General features: G+C 32.8%; 1 protein-coding gene across 3 annotated transcripts; it reads right to left on the reverse strand.

Moving 5' to 3' along the window:
* Positions 1–802: 802 nt before the first annotated feature.
* On the reverse strand, positions 803–25,945 carry LOC111988362 (uncharacterized). Of its 3 annotated transcripts, none has more exons than XM_065775838.1 (8): positions 25,660–25,945; positions 17,812–18,144; positions 15,848–16,144; positions 7,541–7,837; positions 6,918–7,181; positions 4,682–5,179; positions 4,408–4,557; positions 803–1,710 (listed from the first exon to the last, which is right to left on the reverse strand). In XM_065775838.1, exons 2-8 carry the CDS (start codon positions 18,134–18,136, stop codon positions 1,559–1,561), a joined length of 1,983 nt encoding a protein of 660 aa, XP_065631910.1. In that variant the 5' UTR covers positions 18,137–18,144; positions 25,660–25,945; the 3' UTR covers positions 803–1,558. The 3 variants fall into 3 exon arrangements, with proteins under 3 accessions (XP_065631910.1, XP_065631909.1, XP_065631908.1); XM_065775837.1 differs by having other exon boundaries at positions 15,848–16,180; positions 17,812–18,156; XM_065775836.1 differs by having other exon boundaries at positions 15,848–16,180; positions 25,660–25,944.
* Between the last annotated feature and the right edge of the window lie 1,064 nt (positions 25,946–27,009).

Consider the following 27,009-nt stretch of genomic DNA (forward strand, 5'->3'; position numbering starts at 1 on the left):
ACTCAACTCTTTGGCTATCTTTCCTTTTGTCATTTTTCCATAGTAAGCCGATTCCATTGCTGCCAGGTTGAAAGTTTTCCCAGCTACTTCCCTTCATGGTTCTTCTTTCTGGGTTCCCTGAGGTACTAGCCCTTTGTTCATGAATTGTTAGTCTCCAAGCTTTCTGATTCCTTTCTGTATCATTGGGTGGCTGATAAGGATGTATCTGTTCTTCATTCCTTGTGTTTCTTGGCAATCCTTTTGAGCTGTCTTAATCTCGTCCTAGTTTTACTGCAAGTCCCAAGGACCCCGAGCTCCTAACAGTCCCCCGGTCTAGTTCTTACCACTAGACTCCCTAGTATTTTTCTAATCTTGGCGGGCTGAGCTTTTTCTTTCTTCCCTTCATTTCATGGGCCCTAAGGCCTATCTATTCGTGGGTCTTGGGCTTAAATCTTTTTTTCCTTATTGTGAGCTCAAGCCTTTTATTATTTTTCTTTTATGGAGTTCAACTCATTGTGTCATTTTGGGCCTTGGTGTAGCATTGTAACTTTTTAGACCTCAACAGTGTCTTTAGATGCTTTGCTATTGGTTTGCCGTGGGTCTAATCGTTGGGGGAGCTAGTAGAGGAGGAGCATGGGGGAGCGTTGGATTTAGGGAGCTGGTAGAGGGAGAGAAGGCATGGCGTGAATTTTGGAGAAAGAGAAGGCAGAGCATCGAGGTCGGGTTTTAGAAAAGTTTTATTATGTTTTTTTTTTTTTTTTTAAATATTGTGCTGATGTGAAAAATTGTGGAAGATTCAAAAGTTTCAGTTATATATATATANTTGCTTCTAGAAAGACAAATAACTCAACTCACAGTTTGAACCAATATGAAATCCGTCCAGAAAGTCAACTCTACCAACTCATCAGTAAGTCAAGTTTCCTCATCAACTTGCATATATATATATATATATATATATATGTCCTTTCGCTAGTTTGTGGCTTTCTACCACTTTCTTCTCAACATTGTACAATTCTTTTATCTTTCCTCTTTTTGCTTTATACTCCGTTTTTCTAATTCCTAGTTTCATTATTTAGTAAGTAAAAGTCCTTATTAAAAGAAAATTTTAAAATAAATAAGAATATCACATAAATTCTGAACAAGACATTTGTCTTGAGATATTAAATATCACCAAAAAAGTAGTTCAAATTCTTAATTTCTTTTTCTTTCCCTTCTTTTGACATCTTAGCTTATGCCTTTTCTGTTTGATTTTTATTTCTTCTTTCTCTTTTCTCTTATTTTCAAACAATGTCTTACAGATTAATCAAGTATATATAAAAAACCAAATCAGTTTCTCCATTTTTGTTGCCAGCAACCAAAAAATATTTTAAATATCATTTTTCCATTACCGTGTGAGAAAAAAAAAAGTTATTTTACGACCATTACAATATCTCACAATATTCTTACAATAAATGATATGTCAAACCATCATAAGTCCAAATTAATAAAATGAAATAAGAATATTATGAAAATGTATTGAAATTTTGTTGTCTCTAAATTTTCTTGAAAAGAAAAATAAAGTTGCACAAAAATATGATTTTCACTGTGACAAAATAAAATTCCTAAGAAAGGAGAGTGTAGATGGGAACATACCTAATCCGATATTTCTTACTTGAGTACTTTTTCCCTTTTCTGGTTTTTGGATGCTTACAGGAATTTGATTGATGTCATCAACCCCGGGAATGCGTATACCTTTCAGCAGAATTGACCAATGAATCTTGAGTAAAAAGTATATATATAATAATTGTAAAAGTAAAAAAAATTAATTTTTAATTTTATGACTATTTCAATGTTATTACGTAACCTTGTCGACATTATAATATTTACTTTTTATTTTTAAAAAAACTTAAAGAGAAATAATAAGAAGCGATCAACTGTTATATTTTAGTTGAAAACAATTAAAATCCACTAGACTAAAGCAACTTAACATTAAACAAATTTTGAATAATTTGGGTTTTGTATTTGCTAAATATATTCTATGGAAAAAAAAAAAAACTATTTTGGCCTCTAAACTTTATCAAAAATTTGTTTTTCATCCTTAAAATTTAAGAAGTTTTCTTTTTGTCCCTAAACTATTGAAAAGTTCATCTTTTGTCCTTAAACTATTGAAAATGTTTTATTCATGTCCTTAAACTTTACCAAAAGTTTTTTTTTTCATCCCTAAACTACTAAAAATTTTATTTTTTCATCCCTATTTTTGTCAGTAAACTATTGAAAAAACTCTTTACAAAATTTAGAGATGAAAAAAAAACTTTTTAAAGTTTAGGGACCAAAAACATACTTTTTTATAAAATTTAGAGACCAAAATAGTATTTTACCCTATATTCTAAATTAGGATTAATTGAATTGATTCATCCTCAAATTATGGGGATCATTGCACTACTTTGCACTCCAATCTACTAAAACTTGCAAAGCAATCACCACTCCATATTTTAAAAATTGCATGTCCAAGTCACATGATCCTAATTCAATAAATTGTCCATTTTACCAATTAAATGAAAACTTTCACCCAGTACCAGTGTTGAGCGCAAACACATTTCAAATAACAATTGGACAAAGTTTAGGTACAAAATGAGTTTGTAGTCTAAGACTACAAACTTACTCATTGGAGCTGAACTTTAAGAAATCCATCATTGGATTACATCTTCTTCTTATATCCTCTATAATTACAAAATTTCAAAAAAATTTAAGATCAACAGTTATGTCATTAATAAATTGTTTAAATTGCAAGTTTTTGTTGTTTAAAATTATGCATAATATATAAGCTTATAGATAATATGGTAAATAATATCTGACTGACACAAAATTTGACATGTATATTAAGAGCATATAGAACATGCAATTCAACGATTAAATCTTCAAAGTATGCAGTAACATTTATTTTATTGAGTAGAGCTGTAGTCTTAGGCTACAACAAGTTTTATAGCTAAACTTTGTTCATAACAATTCACATAATAATTTTAATATATCTACTATGTGGTAAGAGCTCTTCTATTTATGAAGATAAAAACTTTTACATGTATAAAATAAAGGGTAAAAGGATCTACCGTCTAAGGGCAAGGCCATTCATATGGAGTGATTGCAAATTACAAGACATAATTTTTATTGTATAAACTATCATCATTTCGCGTTGTGGTTTCAATATTGATAACGACAAAAAATTTGAGGTTCGAATCCTAAGTATACTTAACACTGATTAGTATCATTATGAGGTGTTAAATTTTTATCAAGTCTACGAAAAAACTATCATTATTCGCCCACGCGTGAGGCATGGGTTTATTAAAAATTCATATGCAAATTAAAGAAAATATTTCACAAATATTCATAAAAAATGAACAATAAAATAGTCAATGAAAACAATTGAAAACATACTCTTTTTTTTTTTTTTTTTGGTAAATGAAAACATACTTTAAATTATATGATGGAAGCACAATGTATAGAATTGAATATTTCGTCAAACATGAAAATAAAAAGATAAATAATTAAAATAAGTTACACTTAACAAAATTATATATAATCTTAATAGAAATTTAGAAGTCTTGGAACTTTGATATGCAACAGAGTAAGTAGAATTAACTTCATATGTTTATATACATATAATCGAATATGTATAGAATATGATTTTAATACTTATGAATGAAATATGTATTGCTAAACTTTCCTATGCATTGTACATGTTAGAAACTAGTTGTAAAACATAATGTTGAGCAATTGAGGGTTGAGGATCAGTGGTTTCAAATTTTTGTTTAGGCTTGGCTATTATATTTTAAAATTTTATTTGTCAACACTAATTATTTTTTGGTTTAGGTAAATATTGGAAATATAATGAGATAATGTATATCATTTATTTAATTAGTAGATTATGGAAACGTAAACTATGTAGCATATGACCTTTCGGTCATAAATATTATTAAAACAAAATTTTTAAGGAAAATGAAAGATAATTTTCTAATAAGACTCATTAATATTATATTATATAGGTAAAGTAAAATTGCTGAAAATTTTAATGTGAAATAAATTAAAGATCATTTTCAGAATTTAAAAAATGTCAAATTCCATATTTTAAAAAGAATAAATAGAAATGTATAAGGAAAATTTATTTTTAGTATTTTTATTTTATTTATTCCTTTTTAACATATAGTGAATATATGTTAGTTTGAATTTGAATTTTTTAATTTAGTTTTAAATGATATATTTATTCTTTTTATTTTATTTTATGTATGACATAAAATCCTAATTTGTTCTCTTCGCAATATTGTTTAGTGCTGCAGTTAGTATTATAAATTAAATCCATCCTTTTCAAAAAAATAAATAAATAAATCCATCCAAGGTGTGTGCAAAATAGCAAAATAATTTAATAGGCAGTAGATAATAGAGAGTGAGACTCACAGTTATAGATCCATTGTTTCCAAGATATGAGTTGATTTTCACTCGTATATGGAAAAGACATGCTAGCTAATGCCAGCACAGGGGACTCCTCCTCGATATCTAAAGCAGTCACCAAAGTAGGGAATTTTTCCAGCACATCCAAAGCCATATCTATTGAGTTGCAAACAGAAGGAACTAATTGAAAGGGAATCATAGCTAATATTTGAAAGCATAGTTATTGTCAAATAATAGTAATAATAATGAGTGTATACTTAAATCTAATTAAACTTCTTACCAAAATTTTTTGAATAAATGCATCGAGTAACAAACGTAGCACCATTTACACTGCCCTTTCCAGGACTAAGACTTCCTGGAGGAGTTACAGAATAGAGATATCGAGCCGTAGCTATTGAATTGGAGTTACAAGTAAGAGCCATCACGACTGGAATGAGTTTGTCAAATTTGTTTCCAATGCTAAGTAACATTGGACACTTTTCAACTATGCATTTTGCCATCTGGGTGTTTCCAACAAGAGCACAACAACCAAGAACCGTATTACCATCTTTATCCGTCATTCTTAATTTGTCTGTGGGTAACATGTTTACCAACTCCTTCACAATATGCAGATGTCCAGCAATGATAGCAATGTGCAAAGCCGTACTTCTTGTATTTGAAATTATTGCACTCTCTGCCCCCGGATTGGAAGTAATGAACTGATTAGCTGCGGCCCAATTACCGTCACGAATATACTGCTTAAGTAATACATACTTACGGAGTTCACTGTTCTCTCTCCCTGCAAAGTTTTTAACAAAAGATTTAGAGTATCTAATAGCAATTACAAGATTTTTGATCTAGATTTCAACTTATACCTCTTGATGTTTTCAATAAAAACAGTTACGGATCAAACCTCCCAACTATCCAATTATAAAAAATAAGAAAAAAATAAAACTAAAAAAATAATCTTATTTGCACGAGAGTTATACCCTAAACTCCACCCAAAATACATACAGTGCAAATTAAGTGAAGATATAACTCTTTTCTTTTCTTTTTTTTAATTCCCACAGATGGGGCTTGGAAAGAGGGGGACATTGTAAACTTTGAATATCACTGTTAGAAATATTCGGAGATTTCAATCGAGTTATAAGACTCTTGATGTGAAGATATAGTTTTTATTAACAACAATCAAGGTCACATCAAGGGTCACCCCCAAGTGGGTACTTAAGTGATGAGTCTATTAAGTGAAGATATAACTCTTTTTTCTTTTTTTTTTCTTTTTTTTTTTTTTTAATTCCCACAGATGGGGCTGGAAAGAGGGGACATTGTAAACTTTGAATATCACTGTTAGAAATATTCGGAGATTTCAATCGAGTTATAAGACTCTTGATGTGAAGATATAGTTTTTTATTTTAATTCCCACAAATGGGGCTTGGAAAGAGGGGGACATTGTAAACTTTGAATATCACTGTTAGAAATATTCGGAGATTTCAATCGAGTTATAAGACTCTTGATGTGAAAATATAGTTTTTATTAACAACAATCAAGGTCACATCAAGGGTCACCCCAAGTGGGTACTTAAGTGATGAGTCTACTGGTTTAGGGAAAAGCGTAAATTCAGAGATCACAGGTTTAATCCACCACACTTAGTTCATAGAACTTTTGAGGTGTCTCGTGGGTAGAGTCTATCGAAAGACTGAGACTTCACTTTCTTATTTCTTATTGATAACAAAGAAAGTGACATAACTATCATTTTGTGAGGATTATTATAAGATTGTAGTTATATTACTATATTTAAAAAGAAAATTAATTTTTTCATTTTAGGATGTCCTATTATGAAGGCTATGATGCTTCCTCAAAATTCATAATAAAAATAATTATTAAAAAGAGAGTGAAAAAGACTTGGTGATATTGTCTCTAGAGTTACCCAAATATTATGGCACGGATTATTCTTGGCATTATGTTTTCTCTCAAACTTTAATAAAAGACATAGACTGAAATTATGCATACACCAAAAACAATTAATGTCTAGACCTGATGATAAAGTGTGATCATCAAGAATGAACATCAAAAATTCAAATTCTACCGTATTTATTAAATAAATAAATAAAAACTCCACCTAGAATAACTCATAACTATAACTATCATCTTTCCATTTATGTAAACATCCTTTCCATTCAAAAGATTCACTTTTCCTCTTCTCGAAAAAAAAAAAAAAAATGAAGATCACTTATTATCTTTCCCTTTGGGCGAACTTTTATTGTTGACAAAATCAAGTAAAAATGATATTATTAATAAATTAAAATTTTAATATTGTGAATTGTATCTTTGTCTTTCATGGATTTACACTGTATATATAAGTTTGTCATTGTCTTGCGGATTAAGCCTATTTTAGAATGTTTGAGCATGTTCATGTTCAAGAGATAGAAGAGAGAATCTTCTCAAAAAAAAAAAAAAAAAAAAAAAAAAAAAAAAAAAAGATTGAAGAGAGACAGCTACTATTCTGTACAGGAGCAAATTAAAAGAGAGGGAGCTACCTTCTGAATTGTAAAATTTTGCCAAGATATCCCAAGCATTTTGGGCAGTTCCACCAGGAAACAGAGAGCTATAAAATGCAGAGGACGATTCCCTGATCAAATAGAAAGCTATGGCATCCTTCTTGCTCCAAGCATTAAAGGCAATTTCATCATCTTCGGGTTTCGGAGGTTGGGTGGCTGCTTCAACGATGTCCCAAAGTTCGCAAGCCTTCAAATAGGCTTTCATCCGGACGCTCCAAGCCACATAATCATATTCCTCAGGAACTAAAAGTAGAAGAACAGCAATTAAATATATTATGTTACATACGAAACTGGTTCTGTGAAGATGTTATAAATTGCATTTCATAATTCATAGAATTTAGATAATATGATATTTCGCTAAAGTTGTCTTTTCCATAAATTAGAGAATAAATTGATAGATTACCTTGTTGGGCTTTAATATATCTCCTAATATTATAAATAAATTAGTAACATTAATTTCATGAGTTTAAGGTGATGGAGTTGAGGAGCGAATCAGGTCTCTTGTGACGATAACCACCCAAGAAAAAATAAAGTTAATCACTTTTATGTGTGTGTGTGTGTGTGTGTGTGTACATGCATTTCAGAGAGAGATCTAAAGATACCTATGAAACTACTTTTGGGGAGTGTGCATATTGTTGCCAAAGTTTCCCAAGCAATTTTGGCAGAAGTAATCCTCCAAATCACCCACTTTAAGGGGCCTTCGCCGAAATATCGGATCACTCCTAAAGCCATGGCATTCTTTTCAGACCAAGCCTTAAAAGCTGCTTCATCATTTTCTGCTTTGGGAGCTTCATCGTTTCCTTCCACAATGTCCCAGAGCAGTTGATTTGCCAATTTGGTTTTCACTTGAAGACTCCAGTCCAAATAATTGTCCGCATCCTCAAGATTTTTAAAGACATCTGCATAGGTTATAATATTAGAATTAGAGTAGATTATAACCTGTAAACATATTGCATAACCTATATTGATAGTTGGAAGTGAGGGGAATTGAATCTTGAATGTCTCCTTTAGAAATGGTAAAATGTTCTAGTTGAGTGGCAAAATTCTTGGCAATGCATAACCTATAAATACATTGCAAACAAAATTATTTGATACATAATTTTTGAAGATAACTAATTATCTTAGTTATTAAATCCTAATGAGCATATACATGTACAAAATTAATATCAATACTATTTTATTTTAAATTTTTAACATTAAATCTGACATATATTGGTCAAAATACTAATTAAAGAAGAGTAAACTTAACTCTGCAATTAATTTATAAGTATGGAAGGCAATTCACAATGGAAGAACCAAGCAAAAGATTAAATCAAGACTAATATGATTGTATTGATAGCAAAGGTCTTTCGAACATTTACATTAGTGGATGTATAATAGAAAAACGTGTCAAATTGACAAATTTCTCTTCAAGAACTCCCCATATCAATCTATATAAAACATTATAGATTTCCATTTTTGCTACACCAATTACACAGTTACTCTAGCTTTGTATTTTACTTTTTAATAATTTTTTCTCTCAATTCTCACAACAAATTCTCTTTCTTCCTCTACTCTCTTCCTTCTCCATCTCCTCTTAAATCTCAATAAAATGCTCTACAAATCATCAAGTTCATCAAACACATCCTAAATCTAGATCTCAAACACATCAAACTCATATACAAAATCATATAAGTCATCAAACCCTTATACAAACCATGTGAATCATCAAAGAAGAAAAAGAAAAAAAAAAGAAGCAACCAAGAAGAAGAAAGGCAATGGCAATAGCAGAAGAAGGAAACGAAGGTCTAGCCATGAAGGTTTTCCTTTGTGGTGGTCATGTGAGCTTCAGTAAAATAATGATAAAAAATGAATAAAAAATAATTATTTAAATAAAATGGAGTGTATAATAAATAATATGGTGTGAGTGTTTTGTAAAAGTAGTTGTGTAAAATAGAAAAGGTAAGTTCTTATACTCAAATAGATAGAAAAATTTAGATAAACTAATGTGAATGCTCTTATATTCCCTTCAGAACTAGCTGATGAAAATTATTACAAGTTAGGATTTACACTTCACACTTTTTCTCTCTCTAATATTTTTATCCCTCTTATGATGGTAGAAGGGCTCTATTTATACATGTTGGGACTTTCTCTCTCCTATCATTTGTATGGTGGAGGAAGGGGAGGATGATATGTGTCACATTAGAGGTATCCTCCCTTCTTTTGAAAAAGTAATTGGGTGGACGGGTGAAGGGCACTGTTCTGACAAGTCATTCAATATCAAATGCATCCTGACTGGTAGGTATAGTCATTTAATGTAGAGGTGAAGGTTGCTAGGTTAGGTGCTACCTTCCCTAATTCATCAACTATATTCTCTGATGGTTTTCAAGTACTTCTTGGTTATCCCTTGATTAGATCATATTCTTGGTCATGGGCCGAGGATAAGATTCACCTTAGCCATGTGCCTAAAGAGAGAGGGGTTCTTTAGTAAACCGGACCTTATTACCCATTAAGGTCCCTTAGCTTTCTCCCCCATTGGTGCTTGGATCGTTCCTTCTATAATTGCCTTGGGTTGGACCTATTGCTTCTCCTTTTTTTATCTTATTCTTATGGCCTTTGAGCCCATGGGCCTCTTTGTACTTAATCCATTCCCCGTGTGACCTATTTAGTTACTCTTTCAATCATTAACTAAATATATAGCCAAAATTGAGAAAAAATTCAATTAAATTTAAAATTAAAGTCCAATTTTGTGCCAAGTGTCAAATAAATTTTTTAATCTTGATACAAGTATTTATCACGAACTGCAACAATTGAGAGTTTTGTTAGTTTTATATTAAATGTAACATCACTTTCAATAAGAACTATTTCCTTTTTAAATATAATAATTCTATAGCATATTGAACTAGTTTTTAAAAGTTTAACTTATTTTATGACAACTAGACAACAAATTATTTTTAAAAGAACCTTATTATTTGAAAGAGAGAATATTGTTTTGTGTATGAATTAGATAAAGTGGGTGTTGTCCCACATTGCTTGAATGTAACTCTTTCCTATTGTTTAAAGCCCTACTTTACTAATACAAGAGTTAGGTTCTTTTGTAGTTATACTTAGGATTAAGTAATGTGTTTGAACTTAGTGAAAGAGTGTAATTAAGTGTGTGTGTGTGTAAACATACTATTATTCTGTTCTTGCAGGGTTAGGGTTGGTCCTCCTTCTCTCCATACCGTAGCATACTGTTTCCCTCCTTCTTTGGGGAGTACGTTGAGTTCCCTCTAGTAACAACGTTACTAGTAGGGCTAGGAGGCTGTTTTTTCAAAGGGCTTGGGATACAGAATAGGATCGGTATGGAGGATTTAACTAGGATTGGAAAAAATTATCACTATCCGAGAAAGAGGGTGATAAGTTCAACTTGTCAAAAAATAAAAAAGCCCATAATTTTTGTTCTAGCAGCAAAGTATTTCATTCGCCGTTGTTGAACATTGAGGTGGTGGCTAAAACTTTCAAACCACTATGGCGCACTAGAAACACATTCAAAGTGAGTGATGCAAGGAACAACAGACTGTTATTTGCTTTTCAGTCGGCAGAGGATATCGAAAAGGTGCTAATGGGAGAACCATGGTCTTTGATAGATATTTGGTAGTTTTTAGTAGTATGACATCTCCACTCCAATTGAGGATCTTACTTTTGATAAGGTAGCATTCCAGATTCAGATACATAATTTATCATATTCTTTTTTGTCGTCGGAGGTAGCTTTTGTCTTAGGGAGTCTCTANAGGTAGAAAAGGAGTGGTCACTTCAAACAAAGGAAAAAAAAAAAAAACCCCCAACAAGGCAATGGGCCTTTAAGGGTCTTAAATGAAGAAGGACCTTGGCCCAAAGGTACATGGGTTAGACTTAATGATAGGCCGTATCACTCTAGTGAGACATGTCTATATGAGAAGGAAGGGCCCAAACAGAAGAAAGCAAGTCAGACAGATGAGGAGGGTGAGGTACTAGAAAAAGAAAAGAAAGTCAGAATGGATGAGGAAACGAAGAACTTAAGCATGCTCTTGGCATCAGAATTTAAATCAGCGGAGGTTGTTAAGCAACCCCACCGGGTCTAATGACTCTCTTAAATTGGAATTGCCAGGGGCTTAGAAACCACCGAACAGTTAATGCCTTGAAAGAGGTTATTAAAAGAGAAGAGCCTAAAGTTGTCTTCCTTATGGAGACAAAATCAAATAAGGATTGGATGGTAATGGTTAGGGATAAATGTAACTTTAAACATGGTTTGTTTGTGGACAGTAATGGTTTAAGCGGTGGGCTGGCAATGTTATGGAAGGAAGAGGTGAAACTAAATATCCAAATGTTTTCACAGTCACATATTGATGCACTAGTGGATGGTAGGACTGAATATGGATTGTGGCATTTGACTCGGTTTTATGGTAATCCTAAAACATCGAAACAACCAGAGTCTTGGGCCAAGATGAAGCATCTGAGTACCACTTCATCACTACCGTGGCTGGTCATTGGAGATTTTAATGAGCTCAGTGGCATGTCGGAAAAGGAGAGGGAGTAGTCGGCCAAGACAACAGATGCTGAATTTTGTGGATGCAATTAATTGGTGTGGCTTGCGAGATATCAGTTTTGTGGGACCGAAATTCACTTGGATATATGAAAGGAGGGATAGAGGACAGATTTGGGAAAGGCTTGATCGAGCACTTGCTACAGTCGATTAGGTGGACTTGTTTCTAATGGCAAAATTGCACCACCTTACTTCCTCGGCTTCATATCACTCCCCGTTGCTGCTCCGCTTGGTTAGAAAGGATAATAGAAAAAGAATGAAGAAACTATTTAAGTTTGAATCAATGTGGCTCAAGGATCCTCGCTGTGAAGAAGTGGTGTTGAACGCTTGGAGTGAAGGTCTGGTAGCATAAACGAACTTCCCTTTAATTTCATGCATAGATAAATGTAGATTGAGCTAGAAGCGTGGAATAACAACGTGTTTGGACACATTGTGAAGAAAATAGCTGAACTGCAGAAACACCTTGAATGGTTAGAGCTCCAACTGACTTCTCCAAGCAACATTCAAGACATGAGGAACACAAGAGTGGAATTGAATTGCTGGCATGAGAAAGAGGATGCAATGTGGTATCAAAGATCAAGAATAAACTGGTATTGGGACGGGGACAAAAATACAAAGCTTTTTCATGCAAAAGCATCGGCAAGATTTAAATTAAAAAAGAAAAAAGAAAAAATCAATTGGAAGGGCTGTTAGATGCACGGGATGTTTGGCAAGAAGATGAAGAGAAGATGGGTGATATAGTGGTGGATTATTACACAGACTTATTCTTAAAAAGCCAACCAACAAAGTTCAATGAAATTTTGCAAGCCATTCAGCCAAAAGTGACGCCACATATGAACCAAATCCTAAACAAGGATTTTATAGCCAATGAGATAAAAGTGGCTTTGAAGCAAGTGTATCCTTTGAAAGCTCTAGGCCCGAGTGGTATGCCCCCATTATTTTATCAGCATTTTTGGCCGAACATAGGTAAGGTGGTTACTAAAACTATTCTTGATTTTCTTAATCATGGTTTGTCTCCTCCTAATTTTAATGAGACTCATATAGTTCTAATTCCTAAGGTTAAAGAACCCAAAAGGGTGAATGATTTTCGACCTATTAGTTTACGTAATGTGGTTTTCAGGATTACATTCAAGATAATTGCAAATAGATTGAAGAAAATCTTGCCATCCATTATTAGTGACATTCAAAGTGCTTTTGTGCATGGAAGGTTGATTATTGATAATGTCCTTGTAGCGTTGGAGACCATGCACCACATTAATGGGAAGAAAGGAGGAAAAAAAGGTGAAATGGCGCTGAAGTTGGACATGAGCAAGGCCTATGATAGGGTGGAAGGGGTATGTCTTTAAAAAATTATGGCAAAGTTGGGGTTTGAGGAGAAATGGAGGAAATTGATCATGAAGTGTGTCACATCGGTTTTTTATTCAATAAAGATTAATGGAAAACCAAGGGGTCATATCATACCAACTAGGGGCATACAGCAAAGAGATCCTTTATCCCCTTATTTATTCCTATTAAGTGCTGAGGGACTATTGGCTTTAATAAAGAAGTTAGTGGATAATGGTGAGATGGAAGGTCTAACAGTGTGCAAGGGTGGTCCTCGATTATCACATCTCTTTTTTGCTGATGACAAAACTATCTTTTGCAAGGCCACTCTAGAAGAATGTAACACTTTACAAAGAATCCTTGGGGTTTAAGAGCATGCATTTGGCCAACAATTGAACCGAGCCAAAACTTCTTTATTTTTTAGCAAAAATACTCCTGGAGAAATTAAAGAAGAAATAAAAAATAGATTTGGGGCACAAGTGATTAGACAGCATGAGAAGTACTTGTGTTTACCATCCTTGGTGGGAGGAATGAGAGAACCACTTTCAATGACATCAAGGAGAAGCGCTTGACAAAAAATTAGCAGGGTGGAAAGAGAAACTTCTTTCAAAAGCAAGCAAGGAAGTATTGATTAAGGTTGTAGCTCAAGCTATAACAACATACACTATGAGCTGCTTTAAAATACCTGATCCTCTCTGTGATGATCTAACTAGTATGATCCGAAACTTTTGGTGGGGTAAAAGAGGAGATGAGAGAAAATTGGCTTGGCTTAGTTGGAATAAAATGTGTGAGCCAAAGGCAGATGGAGGTATTGGGTTTCGCTAATTAAAGCAATTTAACCTTGCTCTTCTTGCAAAGCAGGGATGGAGGCTCCAAGTAATGCAAGACTCACTAGTCTATCATCTTTAATTTTTAAGGCTAGATACTTTCCTCACACAGAGTTTATTTAGGCCTTAATGGGGAATAACCCATCTTATGCTTGGAGAAGCATGATGGCAGCCCAACATTTGGTTCAACATGGCATTCAATGGAACGTGGGAAATGGTGATTCTATCTGAATATGGGGAGATAAATGGTTGCCTACTTCATCTACGTTCAAGGTGGTGTCTCCTAGACAATTCCTACATGCCGATACCCGGGTTAGTGAACTGATTTTACATGATCCAATTGGATGGAAATCGCAGGTGGTGGAGGTAGTTTTCCTTCCCCATAAAGCAGACAATATAAAGAGCATTCCCTTAAGCCTACACTTACTCCTTAACAAACTTATATGGGCTGAGACTAATAATGGTTTATTTAGTGTTCGTAGTGCATACAGGATGGCGATGGAGCTCTCTCGGCCTGGAAATTCTAGCTCAAGCTCGGATGGTAGTAGGCTTCAAAGATTTTGGAGATTACTGTGGAAGATACCAGTCCCTCATAAGGTGTGACATTTTGCCTGGAGAGCCTGTTGAGAAATTCTAGCCACAAAGGTAAACCTGATGCCATGCCATGTGTTGAAAGAGGATCGGTGTGAGGAGTGCAAAGGGTAAGCGATCGAAAAGCTCAGGTCTCCTGTTTTGGAGCTGCCAGCGAGGTAAGAAGATATGGCAATGTACCAAACTCCACTTTTCTTTTGAACCATCCACCATCAAATCGTTTTTTGACTTATTGTGGCATTTGATGATGCTGGATGCTTAGGATGAGGATAAGTGGCGATGGTGGTCACTATTGCATGGTCAATATGGTCAAATCGAAATGAAGTTCACCATGGAGGTATTAAGAAGACTGGGGAGGCTCTTATTCAATGGAGTTCACAGTACTTGGCAGAATACAGGAGTGCGAATTGCTTACTGGAATTGTCACCATTGGCCTAAGTGGTGGGATGGTCTCCTCCATCGTCAACAAGATACAAAATCAATGTGGATGGCACAGTCTTTAAAACACAAAAATCAGTAGGGGTAGAGGTCCTAATCCGTGATGCCTATGGCCAGTTGGTAGCAACACTAAGCAAGAAGATAAACGCCCCTTTGGGAGCTTTGGAGGCGGAGGCGAAGGTAGTTGAAGCGGGTCATCATTTTGCAAGGGATGTAGGCATCAATGATTTTATTATGGAAGGGGATTCACTGGTAGTGTATAATGCTCTTTGTGGTCATTCCTCTCCTCCCTCCTCTGTGGCATCTGTCATATCGGGTATGCTTGTATTTTGTGGGGGGTTTTTTGCCGGGTTGACTTCTCACACATTCGTAGGCAAGGTAATAGACCAGCTCATGTATTAGCAAAACATACTTTAGGTATTGTTGACTATATAACATGGATGGAAGAGACTCCTTACTTCTTAGTGCAAACTCTTAACCATGATGTATTTTTCTCTTGTTGATTTTTGAATAAAATTGCAGTCTTTATAGCAAAAAAAGAAAAATAAAAAGTGTGTGTGTGTGTTTAATAGTTAGTTTGTTTCTTTTTTTAAAAAAAAAGTAAGATAACTCAAGAATAAAATCTTTCTAAAAATATAATTAAAAAAACTTAAACTGTAATTTATTGCATTGTAATAGAAAAAATTATGTTAAGAAGTAAGATAATAATTTTTTCCTAGAATAAAATTCACAAGCATGAACAATTTGCATTTTCTACTAAATTATATTTTTACAAGACTTTTTAAGAATTAAAAAATATATATTTTAATGAACATAATAAAGCTTATGTGTATGACTTATAAAATGCATCTAATTTTATACTTAAAAATGTACTCATGCATATTCATGGAGCTACGTGCTAGTTAAATGCATTAAAAAAATGTCAACAGAATCAATTAATTCATTAAAACCAGTACTACTGATTCAGAGTTAAGTAGGTATCCTAGAAAATATTGTTGGTGTAATCGGTTGGTATGTATATATATAATTGAGGTTTTATTGTTTGGTTGGTAATAACTACAGTTGTTTTGCTTGGTTTAGACCGTTGGTTAGCCTAGGTCTTTCATGCTTGATATATATATATATATATATATCTTTAAGTTAAAAATGTTTGACCATGTGCATTTTAGAAAGAGATCTAGAGATACCTTTGTAACTACTTATGGGGAGTTTGCAAATTGCAGCCAAAGTATGCCAAGCAATTTTGGCCGAAGTAATCATCTCAATCACCCAACATAAACGCCCTCCGCATGAATACCGGATCACTCCTAAAGCCATGGCATTCTTCTCGAACCAAGCCTTAGAAGCAGCTTCATCAGTTTCTGCTTCAAGAATTTCATTAGTTCCTTCCACAATGTCCCAGAGTTGTCGATCTGTCAATTTGGTTTTCACTTGAATACTCCAATCCATATAATTTTCTATGTCCTCAAGACGTTTAAAACCAGCTGCAGTCAAGGTAGACATTGATACCATGTTTAAATCTGTGAATACGTCAGCTTGCTGTTAGGAACATAGATACAACATTGGTAAAGGAAGATTCGTTATGTATCAAATTCTCAATGACAGTTGCTTGATTGAGTTCCCTAAGCTACTTGCAATAAAATTCGTTATGTGCTACTTTTAAAATTTACCTAGAGCAATAAAATATTTTCTCATAAAAAAATAAAAAATAAAAAATAACAAAAAAAAGAAGAAGAAGAAGAAGAAGAAGAAGAAGAAGAAGAGAGTATACTAGGATTAGGAGCCTAATATACCAAGTAGACACATTTGTCTTAATTTTTTAATATCAAAATTAGAATAGGATATAGCTTGTAAACATATTTACATAACTTAAATCGATAGTTGGTAGGAAGAGAAGTGAATGTCTTTATTTGGAATTACCAGGAACTACTAGTTGAGCTGCGAGACTCCTGACATTAATTATTGCATAACTTATAAATATATTGCAAAAATAATATTCAATACAAAATTTTTGAAAAAGGCATATTATCTTATTAAATCCTAATGAGCATATACATGTACTAAAATATCAATACTATTTTGTTGTAACATTAAATTTGACTTATTTAGTGGGTTCTAATTAACTTAACTAGTAAGATTTCTGATGATTGAATAAGAAATCTAGGGTTCAATCTTCGCTTACACCAAAAATCGATTAGTATCTTAATCTGATGATACAAAACACAATAATTAGAAGCAGACATCATAAGTTGAAACTTTATAATAAAAAAAATTAAATTATTTATTTATTCGTTTGATTATTAATTATAATTAATTTAGTATTTTGATTCACAATCAAATATGGACAAACAATTGAAAACTTAAATAAAGAAAAAATATGTGTACAATTCTATATGTCCACACATCAAACTTATAACTATAAGTTAAGTGAATTAAAAAAAAAAAAAAATGCCAATAGAAGTAATTAAGCCATTAAAACCAACTCTTTTGATTCAAAGTTAAGTAGGTAACATAGAAAGTAATTTTTATTACAAAGCAGGGTCGACTTAAGTTGTTGTGGGGCTTAAGGCTACTATTTAAAGTGGGGTCTATTCTTATATTTTGAACATTAATAAAAGATTCATTTAACTTTTGGACTTTTTTCATTTAAAATCTAAATTTTTAGACATAAAATTACAAATTAAAAAGAATCAATAGTATTATTCAATGACTATGTACAACTAAAATAAGCATTATCTAATGAGTGAAGCAACCAAATAGTAAAAAATTATGATTGAAAATTTTTAAAAAATTATATATTTAATTTCTCAAAATAAAATTTGAGAATAAATTTATTTACTAGTGGGAGAATAATAAGTTCTACACTAAAAAAACTAAGGAAAAAAAAAAAAAAAAAAAAAAACATCTAATGAAAAAAAATTTCTTTTTATAGTTTTTCTTTGATAAAAAAATTACTTTTTATTTATTGGTGAATATTTTGTACTTACTTAATTCTATCATTGGTATATTGATAGATCTATTAATAAAATTTTAAGGGTTTTTTTCATTAGGGGCCTTATACTATAATATACTTTTTATACGGTTTATATTATAACTGTCATATGTTAAAAATGTTTGAGCATGCGCATTTTAGAGAGAGATCTAGAGATACCTATGAAACTAGTTTTGTAGAGTGCACATATTGCTGCCAAAGTATCCCAAGCAATTTTAGCCGAAGTAATCTTCCCAATCGCCGAATTAAAAGGCCATCCACATGAATGCCGAATCACTTGTAAAGCCATGGCATTCTTTTCAGACCAAGCCTTAAAAGCAAATTCATCATTTTCTGCTTTGGGTGGTTCATTGGTTCCTTCCACAATGTCCCAGAGCTGTTGATCTGTCAATCTGGTTTTCACTCGAAGACTCCAATCCAAATAATTGTTTGGGTCCCAAAGAATTGTATTGACAGGTGCAGTCGGGGCAGACTTTGGTGCCATGTTTAAATCTGTGAATACATCTGCTTGCTATTAGGAAGATATATACAGCATTAATAAAAGGAAGATTTGTTTTGCTTCAATGATAGTTGCTTGATTGACAACCCTAAGCTACTTTTAGGGAGTACAGGCTACTAACTAATGTAATACTTAATCATTTGCTACTTTTTAATTTTTCCTGATTAATATGGGATTAGGTTCCTAATATGCTAAGTACACACACATGCCCTAATGGCTAAAAGAAGGAAAATGGAAAGGCATTTTAATTGAATGATGATAAGTAAAGTCGCTTAAAAAATCATAACGCAATTTACTGAAATAAGAGCTTTTTTTTTTTCTTTTTTTTTTCTTCAAATAATACTATAAACACAAACTTTTTTTACAAATTATTGATAAGGAAAATTCTTATTGATTCTCCTTTAAACCCACCATTGACATTACTTTTTACTTCCTAATAAACACTAACCATATCAGCAATATATCAAAAATTTTGTAAACTAGTTTGAAACTTTATTATTTTCCTTTTTGTTTTTTGTGAGTAAAACAAAAGCCTAGCACAAAGTTCAATTTGTTTAATAGAATCTCTAGCAACCTATGAAATAGTGTTGTACTTATTCACTTGGCATTAAAGCAAGAGGATTTAGGGTGTTAGAGCACTCATTTTAGAGGGTGTATAATGGAAAATGTGTCAAATTTACACATTTTTGTACAAGAACTACCCACATCAAGCCAAAATTGTGTAAATATGCATTATTGCTATAGTAACCATATAAATTTACACTAATACTATTCATTTTGCATATAGTTTTTTTTTTCTTTACATATCTTGAATATGAAGGAAAAGAGTGTATAATTATTGTTGTGTGTGAAGAAAGATAAACAAATAAAAAATAAGAAATTTTAATGTTTTAATGAAATGTAGTATAAAATAGATAATCTAATAAATAATGTTTTAAAAAGTAAGTTCTTATTCTAAAATAAACATGAATTTTTGCACGAATCAATGCAAATGCTCTTAGGACCATATTTTTAGGTTTTTAATCATGAACAATTGTAATGTTTAGAAATTAGTTTGTCTATATAATTTGCTAGAGACCACGAAAGAAGTTTTGGCTCTAATACCAAGTTGAATATTAACTCAGATACTAGGTTGAATATACTAAAATAGATATAGAAGCACAGAAGCATAGAATAGATAATAGAAAAACATGTGAGTTGTGTAGCTACATCTTAATTATATGAGAGTCTAGTATAAATCATGTGTTACAATGAACTTAACATGAATATATGTATATATATATATAAACTAACTATACACTAAATATGGTGAATACAGTTTTAGTACAAGTAAAAAAGTTGGATTGTACACAAAGTAGGATTGGCCTTAGTCATATGTTTATATCTCTAACAGTCATAACTACTTTAATAGAGATAGAAATTGGGTTGGTTTGACCCAATGGATCGTCCACATGGGTTATCTGATAAGTAATTTTAAATTTAAACTTACTGATATTGATTAAAAGTTATAGTGAATGAACATATATATAGTTTTTGAATACTTTCTCAAAATAAGTCATTTCTCTGGAACACCATTTACTATTCCCAAGAATTTGGAATGTGGAAAGTGCACTCTCAAAATAAACCATCTTTCTGGAACACCATTTACTATTTCCTAGAATTTGGAGTGTGGAAATTAGGAGAGACTCTAATAGCCTCTCTAGCCACTTGGCGGTGTTCCACAAAAGAGAAGAGATCGTGAGGAGTTAGTAAAGCAAACAAAGACAAGATTCGGCAATTTGGATCCATTCCACCAAAGATATGTGTCTATATGACCCATAGTATTTTTTTATTTAACATTGGCATCAGAGCCGTTTTATGCTTGTTTTCGCTCTTAAATGATGCTATGATCTCTGAAATATATAATCTTATATGCATGCTAAAAAAGATTAAAAGTTTAAGCAATTTTTAATTTTCAGATCTATATTTTTTGAGGTATGTTATGGCATGTAAAGAGAGGGGGGAAAAAAACTGTAATTTTAAATATTTACATAAAATCTAAAAATTAAATTGATGTCTAAGGTTGAAGCCGATGAACCATAAAAAGAAATATAGTTTTTTACGCACGTATAAATTGTTTGTACTATACGTGTTTTTAACCAAAAACTTTGTATCCCACTACGTGAGAGATTATCTATAAAATTAAAAAAATAAAAATAAATAAAAATACAAAGAAGAAGAAGAAGAAGAAGATAGGAGTCCCACGGATGTTAGTGCGTTAGTTCTACTTAAACACAACTAGCTAGCTATCCTTGTTTCCTTTTGACAAGGATATTGTGCAAGGCCACGTTGGTGTATTAGTTACACGTTATACTAGTTGTTTACTTCAACAAGGAAATTGTACAAACATAAGCCACACGGCTCTGGTTGTGGATTTCGTAATTATTGCTTATGTAGCAATGAGTTAGAACACATATTGAAAGGTTACGTGAAAAATCTAATGTTATAACATGCACAGTGGGCTCTTATTTTTAATTTATAGTAATGTTATAAATATTCTTAATCTTGTTTTGACCTCATTTTTTCTAGTGTGACATATTTTTAATATAAGTAATTGTGCTGGCGTTTTTTTTTTTTTTTTTTTTTTTTTTTTTTTTTTTTTTTAATGTGATGTTAAAATAAAATTGTGAAAATATGATAAAATTGTGAAATTAGTTTTCTAATTTTCTTTATAATTATTCATGGAATTTATTTAACCTTTGAAATAATTTATGATGTCTTTTTAACATATTGTGATATGATTGAATTGATATATATATATATATATATATATATATGAATGCATTAACGTAATTTATTATGTGATGATTATGTGTCCTAAGGTTTGTGAGACTCTTTGGCTCATCTCTATGATTTAAGATTGTAGCATATCTCTATCCAAAAGCCGCCATATATTCTATTTGATGTATGTATGTTTTCTAGAGAATTTGGATGGAGATTGTATTGGTAATATGTTATACAACATGTATATTTTTATTTATTGTTATTATGGATGGATAGGGCAATTCTTGAAATTATTTAGTAACGTGGCATCCCCAATTTTTCAATTACAAATAGAATCTTTGTAGTAGGGTTTTAGGATATTTAATTTTTGGGCCAGTGTTTTTTGGCAATTTATCTTTGGGTCATTGTTTTTGGCAATGTAATTTTAAGGCTATGTAATTTAATTTTGGAAGCCATGTAATGGGATGTATTTCACGGTTACCAATAATTTTCAAATTCTGTCTTAGCATGTTGTATGGAATTACCAATAGGACTTAAAGTGGATCCTATGCACAATGTGTTTGTGCACAAAGATGTTTGGATACAAGTTATATGCATGATTTGATATGTGGATGATGAGATGTTTTATTCCTCACAAAATTTTATTTAAAATCAATTAGATGTGTTATTCCAATTTACATAGTGAGAGATGATTATGAGCTTAGAAAATTTTTTGATCTCACTATGTAGAAAGGAATATCATGGTCTAGTTGGATTTTTGGAAATAAAATTAAATATCTACTTAATGAACAAGAGGTCCTTGAAACCCTAACCAATATGATGATGCAACCTGAAAATGGGAATACTACCCAACATCGCCGTGACTTGGAGACCTATAAGTCTTGGGTTAAGAAAGATCGTTGTGCACAGTTCACTATGCTAACTAGCATGCACAATGATCTAATTGGAGAGTTTGAGGATGACCCAAATGCTCAAGAGATGTGGAACCATCTTAAGATTGCATATGGAGCAACTTCAGCAACTAGGTTGCGAGCTCTTACTTTGAAGTTTGAACAATATGTTATGGATTCAAAACATATATAGCATGGCTAAACATCTAAGGATGATGTCTTCCTTGATCCGTGACCTAAAGGTTGCTGGCAATAATCTCTCTAATGAATGGCAGGTTACAATGATGATACATTCACTACCTGATCCTACAAGGGGGCAAAGGAAGCTTGTTTTGACACAGTGAGAATATCAATACTTTTGCTAATATTTCTTATCATCTCGAGCTTGAGGCAAAACACATGGAGGCATACCAAAACACCCTCTTTATCGCTCAATCTAGGCAGCGAAAAGCATTCAACCCTAAACACAGCAGACAAGGGAGGAATGATAAAGGAGCTAGTAACCTTGGGCCTAGAGAAGGCAAGATAGCAAAGTGCCAGAAGGGCAAGCGTGCTAAAAAGGACAAGGCAATGTTCAAGTGTTATAACTGTGATAAGAAGGGTCACTTCGCTCGTGAGTGCACTGAGCCGAAGAAGGTATCCATTCTTAACAACTCTGGTATTACTTTTGTTTGCACACATGTTTTTGTTGCTCATACTATTCTTAGCTGGATTGTAGATTTAGGAGCAACCAAACATATGGCTAGAGATAGAATTAGGTATGTGGATTACAAAAAATAGCAACAGGCATACAGTATGTTATTTTGGGTAACAGAACTCAAGAAGAAGTCATAAGAGTTGGAACCTACCAAATCAAATTGCATTTAGGATGTACATTACTTCTTCATGATGTGCTTCATGCACCTGGTGTCCAATGTAATCTATTTTCAATACTTACTATGCTTAGACTTAAATTTAGTTTCCAATTCGATGGTCTTCAGTTGGATTTTTATTTAAATAAAACCTTGTATGGACATGGTTATTTATCTAATGATTTCTTTATGTTGGATTTAGATCATTCCTCCTTTTCTTTTATTGCTCATAATGATAATGTTTTTGATTCTGTTATATGGCATGCTAGACTTGGACATATAGGAAAAGATAGGTTGGCTAGACTAGCTAGAGAAGGCCTATTGGGGTCTATTGCTAATGTAAGCCTACCTATGTGTGAACCTTGTCTAGTTGGAAAGGCCTATAGGAAGCCTTTTGGTAAGGCTCCAAGGGTAACTCGCCTTTGGAATTAGTCCATTCGAACATTTGTGGACCTATGAATGTTAAGGCATGCCATGATGCCTCTTATTTTCTCACATATATAGATGACTATTCACGTTTCAGTTAAGTCTATCTGATTTTCCATTGCTTTGAAGCATTAGATTGCTTTAAGCGCTTTGTGGCAGAGGTTGAGAATCATAAAGAAAGGAACCTAAAGGTTTTTCGAACTAATAGAGGTTGTGAATATTTGTATAAATAGTTTTACGGACTGTGTGAGGAAAAAGGGATATGCAGGCAATTGACGATTCCTGGTACTCCACAACAAAATGGTGTTGCAAAGAGAAGAAATCGTATTCTATTTGAGATGGTTAGATCGATGATGGCACAAGCTAGCCTTCCAATTTTTTTTGGAGGGATGCATTGATGACTACTGCCAACATCCTTAATCGTGTGCCTTCTAAGTTAGTTCCCACGACACCATATGAGTTATGGAATGGTGCAAAACCCAATTTGGAGAACTTGTGACCTTGGGTTATGTAGGTTTTGTTAACAGTACTTCCCATAAGTATGGGAAATTAGGCCCTAGAGCAAATAATAAAATCTTTATACGATATTCAGACTGCTCAAGGGGTATGTAATGTATGGTGAACATTTTGATAGTGGAATGACTAAGATAGAGTTTCGTGATATCAACTGCATTGAAGATGATTTTCCAAGCATCAATGAAGCAAAATAAAATCTTCAGATTTATGAGCTGTAAGAACTTGAAAGTGTCATACCATCTTTGGATGAGGGTGGAAAATCACAACTTTATCCTAAAATCACCAAAGATAGTAGGAGTGATTTGGCTCCTAGTGGGAGCAAACCCCTAGATAGTGACAAACAAGGATCCAAGGTACGTAGAAGTGAATGGTGAACTATTCCCCATCATCATTTTGAGATTGAAGGAGAATCTTTCATGTGTGCTTCACTGGACATTGATGAGCCTGCTTCCTATGAGGAAGCATTAGCTTCACTTGCTTCACATGAATGGCTAGTTGCTATGAGGGATCAGATGGATTCTATGGCAAAGAATCAAGTTTGGGAGTTGGTTGACCTTTCACCTGGGCGCAAGACCACTGGAAACAAATGGGTTTTAAAAATAAAGCGCAAGGCAGATGGATCAATTGAAAAATATATGGCATGTCTCGTGGCGAATGGCTATTCCCAAAGAGAAGGGATAGACTATGAAAAGGCTTTCCCCCAGTAGTGAGATTTTTCTCTATTTGTCTTATTCTAGCTATTGTTGCACATTTGGATTTGGAACTCTTCCAAATGGATGTAAAGATTGCATTTCTCAATGGAGAACTAGACGAGGAGATCTATATGGATTAATCTATTGGCTTTGAGGTCAAGGAACACAGGCATAAAGTGTGCTGCCTTAAGCATTCCATTTATGGCCAAAACCAAGCATCTCGACAATGGTATTTCAAATTTTATAAGGCTATCATTTCGATTGGTTTCAAAATGATGGAAGATGACCATTGTGTATGTCAAACGATTAGGAAAGAGTTTGCTTATCCTGTCTGTGTATGTGGATGACATTTTGTTGTCTGGAAATGATATGGAGATGATTGTCACCACTAAAAGATGGTTGTACTCTATTTTTGAAATGAAGGACATGGGAGAGGCTAATTATATTCTTGGAGTTAAGATCTTGAGGGATCGCTCAAAGAAACTTCTTGGTTTGTCCCAAGAAACTTACATAAAGATGATCTTAGAGTGATTTTGAATGCATAATTCCAAACCAATAGACACTCCAATTGAGAAGGGACATACATTAAGCCTTGAAAATTGCCCTAAATTAGAAAAGGAAAAGAGAGAAATGGCAAGAGTTCCATATGCAAGTGCAATTGGAAGTCTGATGTATGCTATGTTTTGTACTCGACTAGGCATCTGTTTTGCAGTTGGTTTGGTTAGTCGTTATTAAAGTAATCCAAGACCTATTCATTGGCAAGCAATAAAGGATTTTTTGATACCTTCGTGGGACATCGAATCTCATTCTTTGCTATCAGGATGGAGATTTGAGATTGAGAGGTTATTCTGATGCTGATTGGACTAGTGATAAAGATAAGTGCAAGTCCACTACNTTTTAGTGCTCTCTCAAAATAAGTCATCTCTCTAAGACTTCATCTACTGCTCCCTAGAAATTGGAGTGTGGAAATTAGGAGAGACTCTAGTAGCCTCTCCGGTGACTTGAAGGTGTTCCACAAAGAAGAAGAGATCATGAGGAATTAGTAAAGCAAGCAAAGAGTAAGATTTGGCAATTTGGATCCGTTCCAACATAGATATGTATCTATATGTCCCATAGTATTTTTTATTCAACAAATAGGAACCATAAAAATAGAGGATTTGAGTTCGTTTCTTCTCTCTCTCCTAATGAACTAACATACTTTATGTTCATAGATTCAGAAAACCTCACCACGACTAGCGTCTGATCTGGGTGTAGAAAACAGTAGAGAAAATTAACATTTTACTAACAACAAATATAAAATAAATAACTTTCATCACACAGCCATGCATGCAAACGAAGAATTTGATCCAAAAATTGAAGTAATTACTTACAGAAGTTGGGGGTTCTGTCTTCCAAAACTGCTGCCCGTAAGTGCCACTGAGTGGTAGGTGTCACTTGATGAAATGATTACACACACCCACACTGCTTATGTATAAGAACTACTCTCCTTTGAAATTACAGCAACTTGCTCTTTCTTCTTCTGTTTTTTTTCCTCCTCCTACTCAGCTTCTTGCCTTTTATTTTATTTTTCAGCAACTTGCTTATTTAATAGAGCATTGATAAACTTTATGTATGATAATAATCAATTACCAAAGTTTTAAGTTCACTAATACTTGACTGAATAAAGAAAAGGTAAAGTTAATGGATGCTCCAAGTATTTGTTTAAAAAAAAATTTTATGAAAAAAGAAAAAATTTAATTAATATTTTAATAACTTTTTATATCTTTCTTAAAAGTAATACTAAAACTTTTCTGAAATTATTTAATAACAATTATTTTAAAAGCACCCGATTACAGGACCTCTAAAGGAATAGGCAATGAAAATTAAGAATCGAAATGCCAGCTTATACATTTTGTTGGCTAGTTAGACATCCAATAAATCACCCTTGGGCAATATAGATTTAATAATTCTTTTAGCTATCATTCTTTCTCACATGCCGACAATTCAGTCAAGGAAAAAGTAAACAAATCATGAAAATGACAGCCTTTTCTTATGGAGAAGGGATTTTTAATTCTAGATCATTCTTTCTCACATGCCGACAATTCAGTCAAGGAAAAAGTAAACAAATCATGAAAATGAAAGCCTTTTCTTATGGAGCAGGGATTTTTAATTCTAGATGTCTCGTTTAAAAATGTCTAAAATTACTATCTAGTTGAACTATAAAACTCTTAACTTATTAAAATTGATTAAACTGTGTGTGGTATAACAAATTCTTGGTCATCAAGTTACGCAACAAGCTTGGTTCTCACTTAATATCTTTTTTATTGGATGCGAATTCTAAGTATATTGTTAGATTACATTTTCTTCTTATATACTCTATGTTAGTAAAATTTTTAAAAGATCAAAGATCAATTGCTATATCATTAATCAAATATTTAAATTTGAAAATTTTGTAGTCTAAAATTACTCATTTTACCAAATAAAGCACCAAAATTTTTGTCACAATTATAATATGTGCGTAATATTACTAGTAATTTGTCACTTTCACGTGAAATCATCATTTTTTCTTTACCGATCATAATCTTTCATGTGGACAGTTAATTATGACAAAATTATAGTATTTTATGTGATACTAAAATTTTTGAATTTGCAAACATCTCACAAACTATATTTTTCACCTTTTTCCAGCTTTAAAGTTACAATGTTTTTTTTTTTTTTTTTTAAAGATATGGCAATCAAAT

The sequence above is a fragment of the Quercus suber genome, unplaced genomic scaffold (assembly GCF_002906115.3).
Source record: "Quercus suber isolate HL8 unplaced genomic scaffold, Cork oak 2.0 scaffold_120, whole genome shotgun sequence".
NCBI lineage: Eukaryota > Viridiplantae > Streptophyta > Magnoliopsida > Fagales > Fagaceae > Quercus > Quercus suber.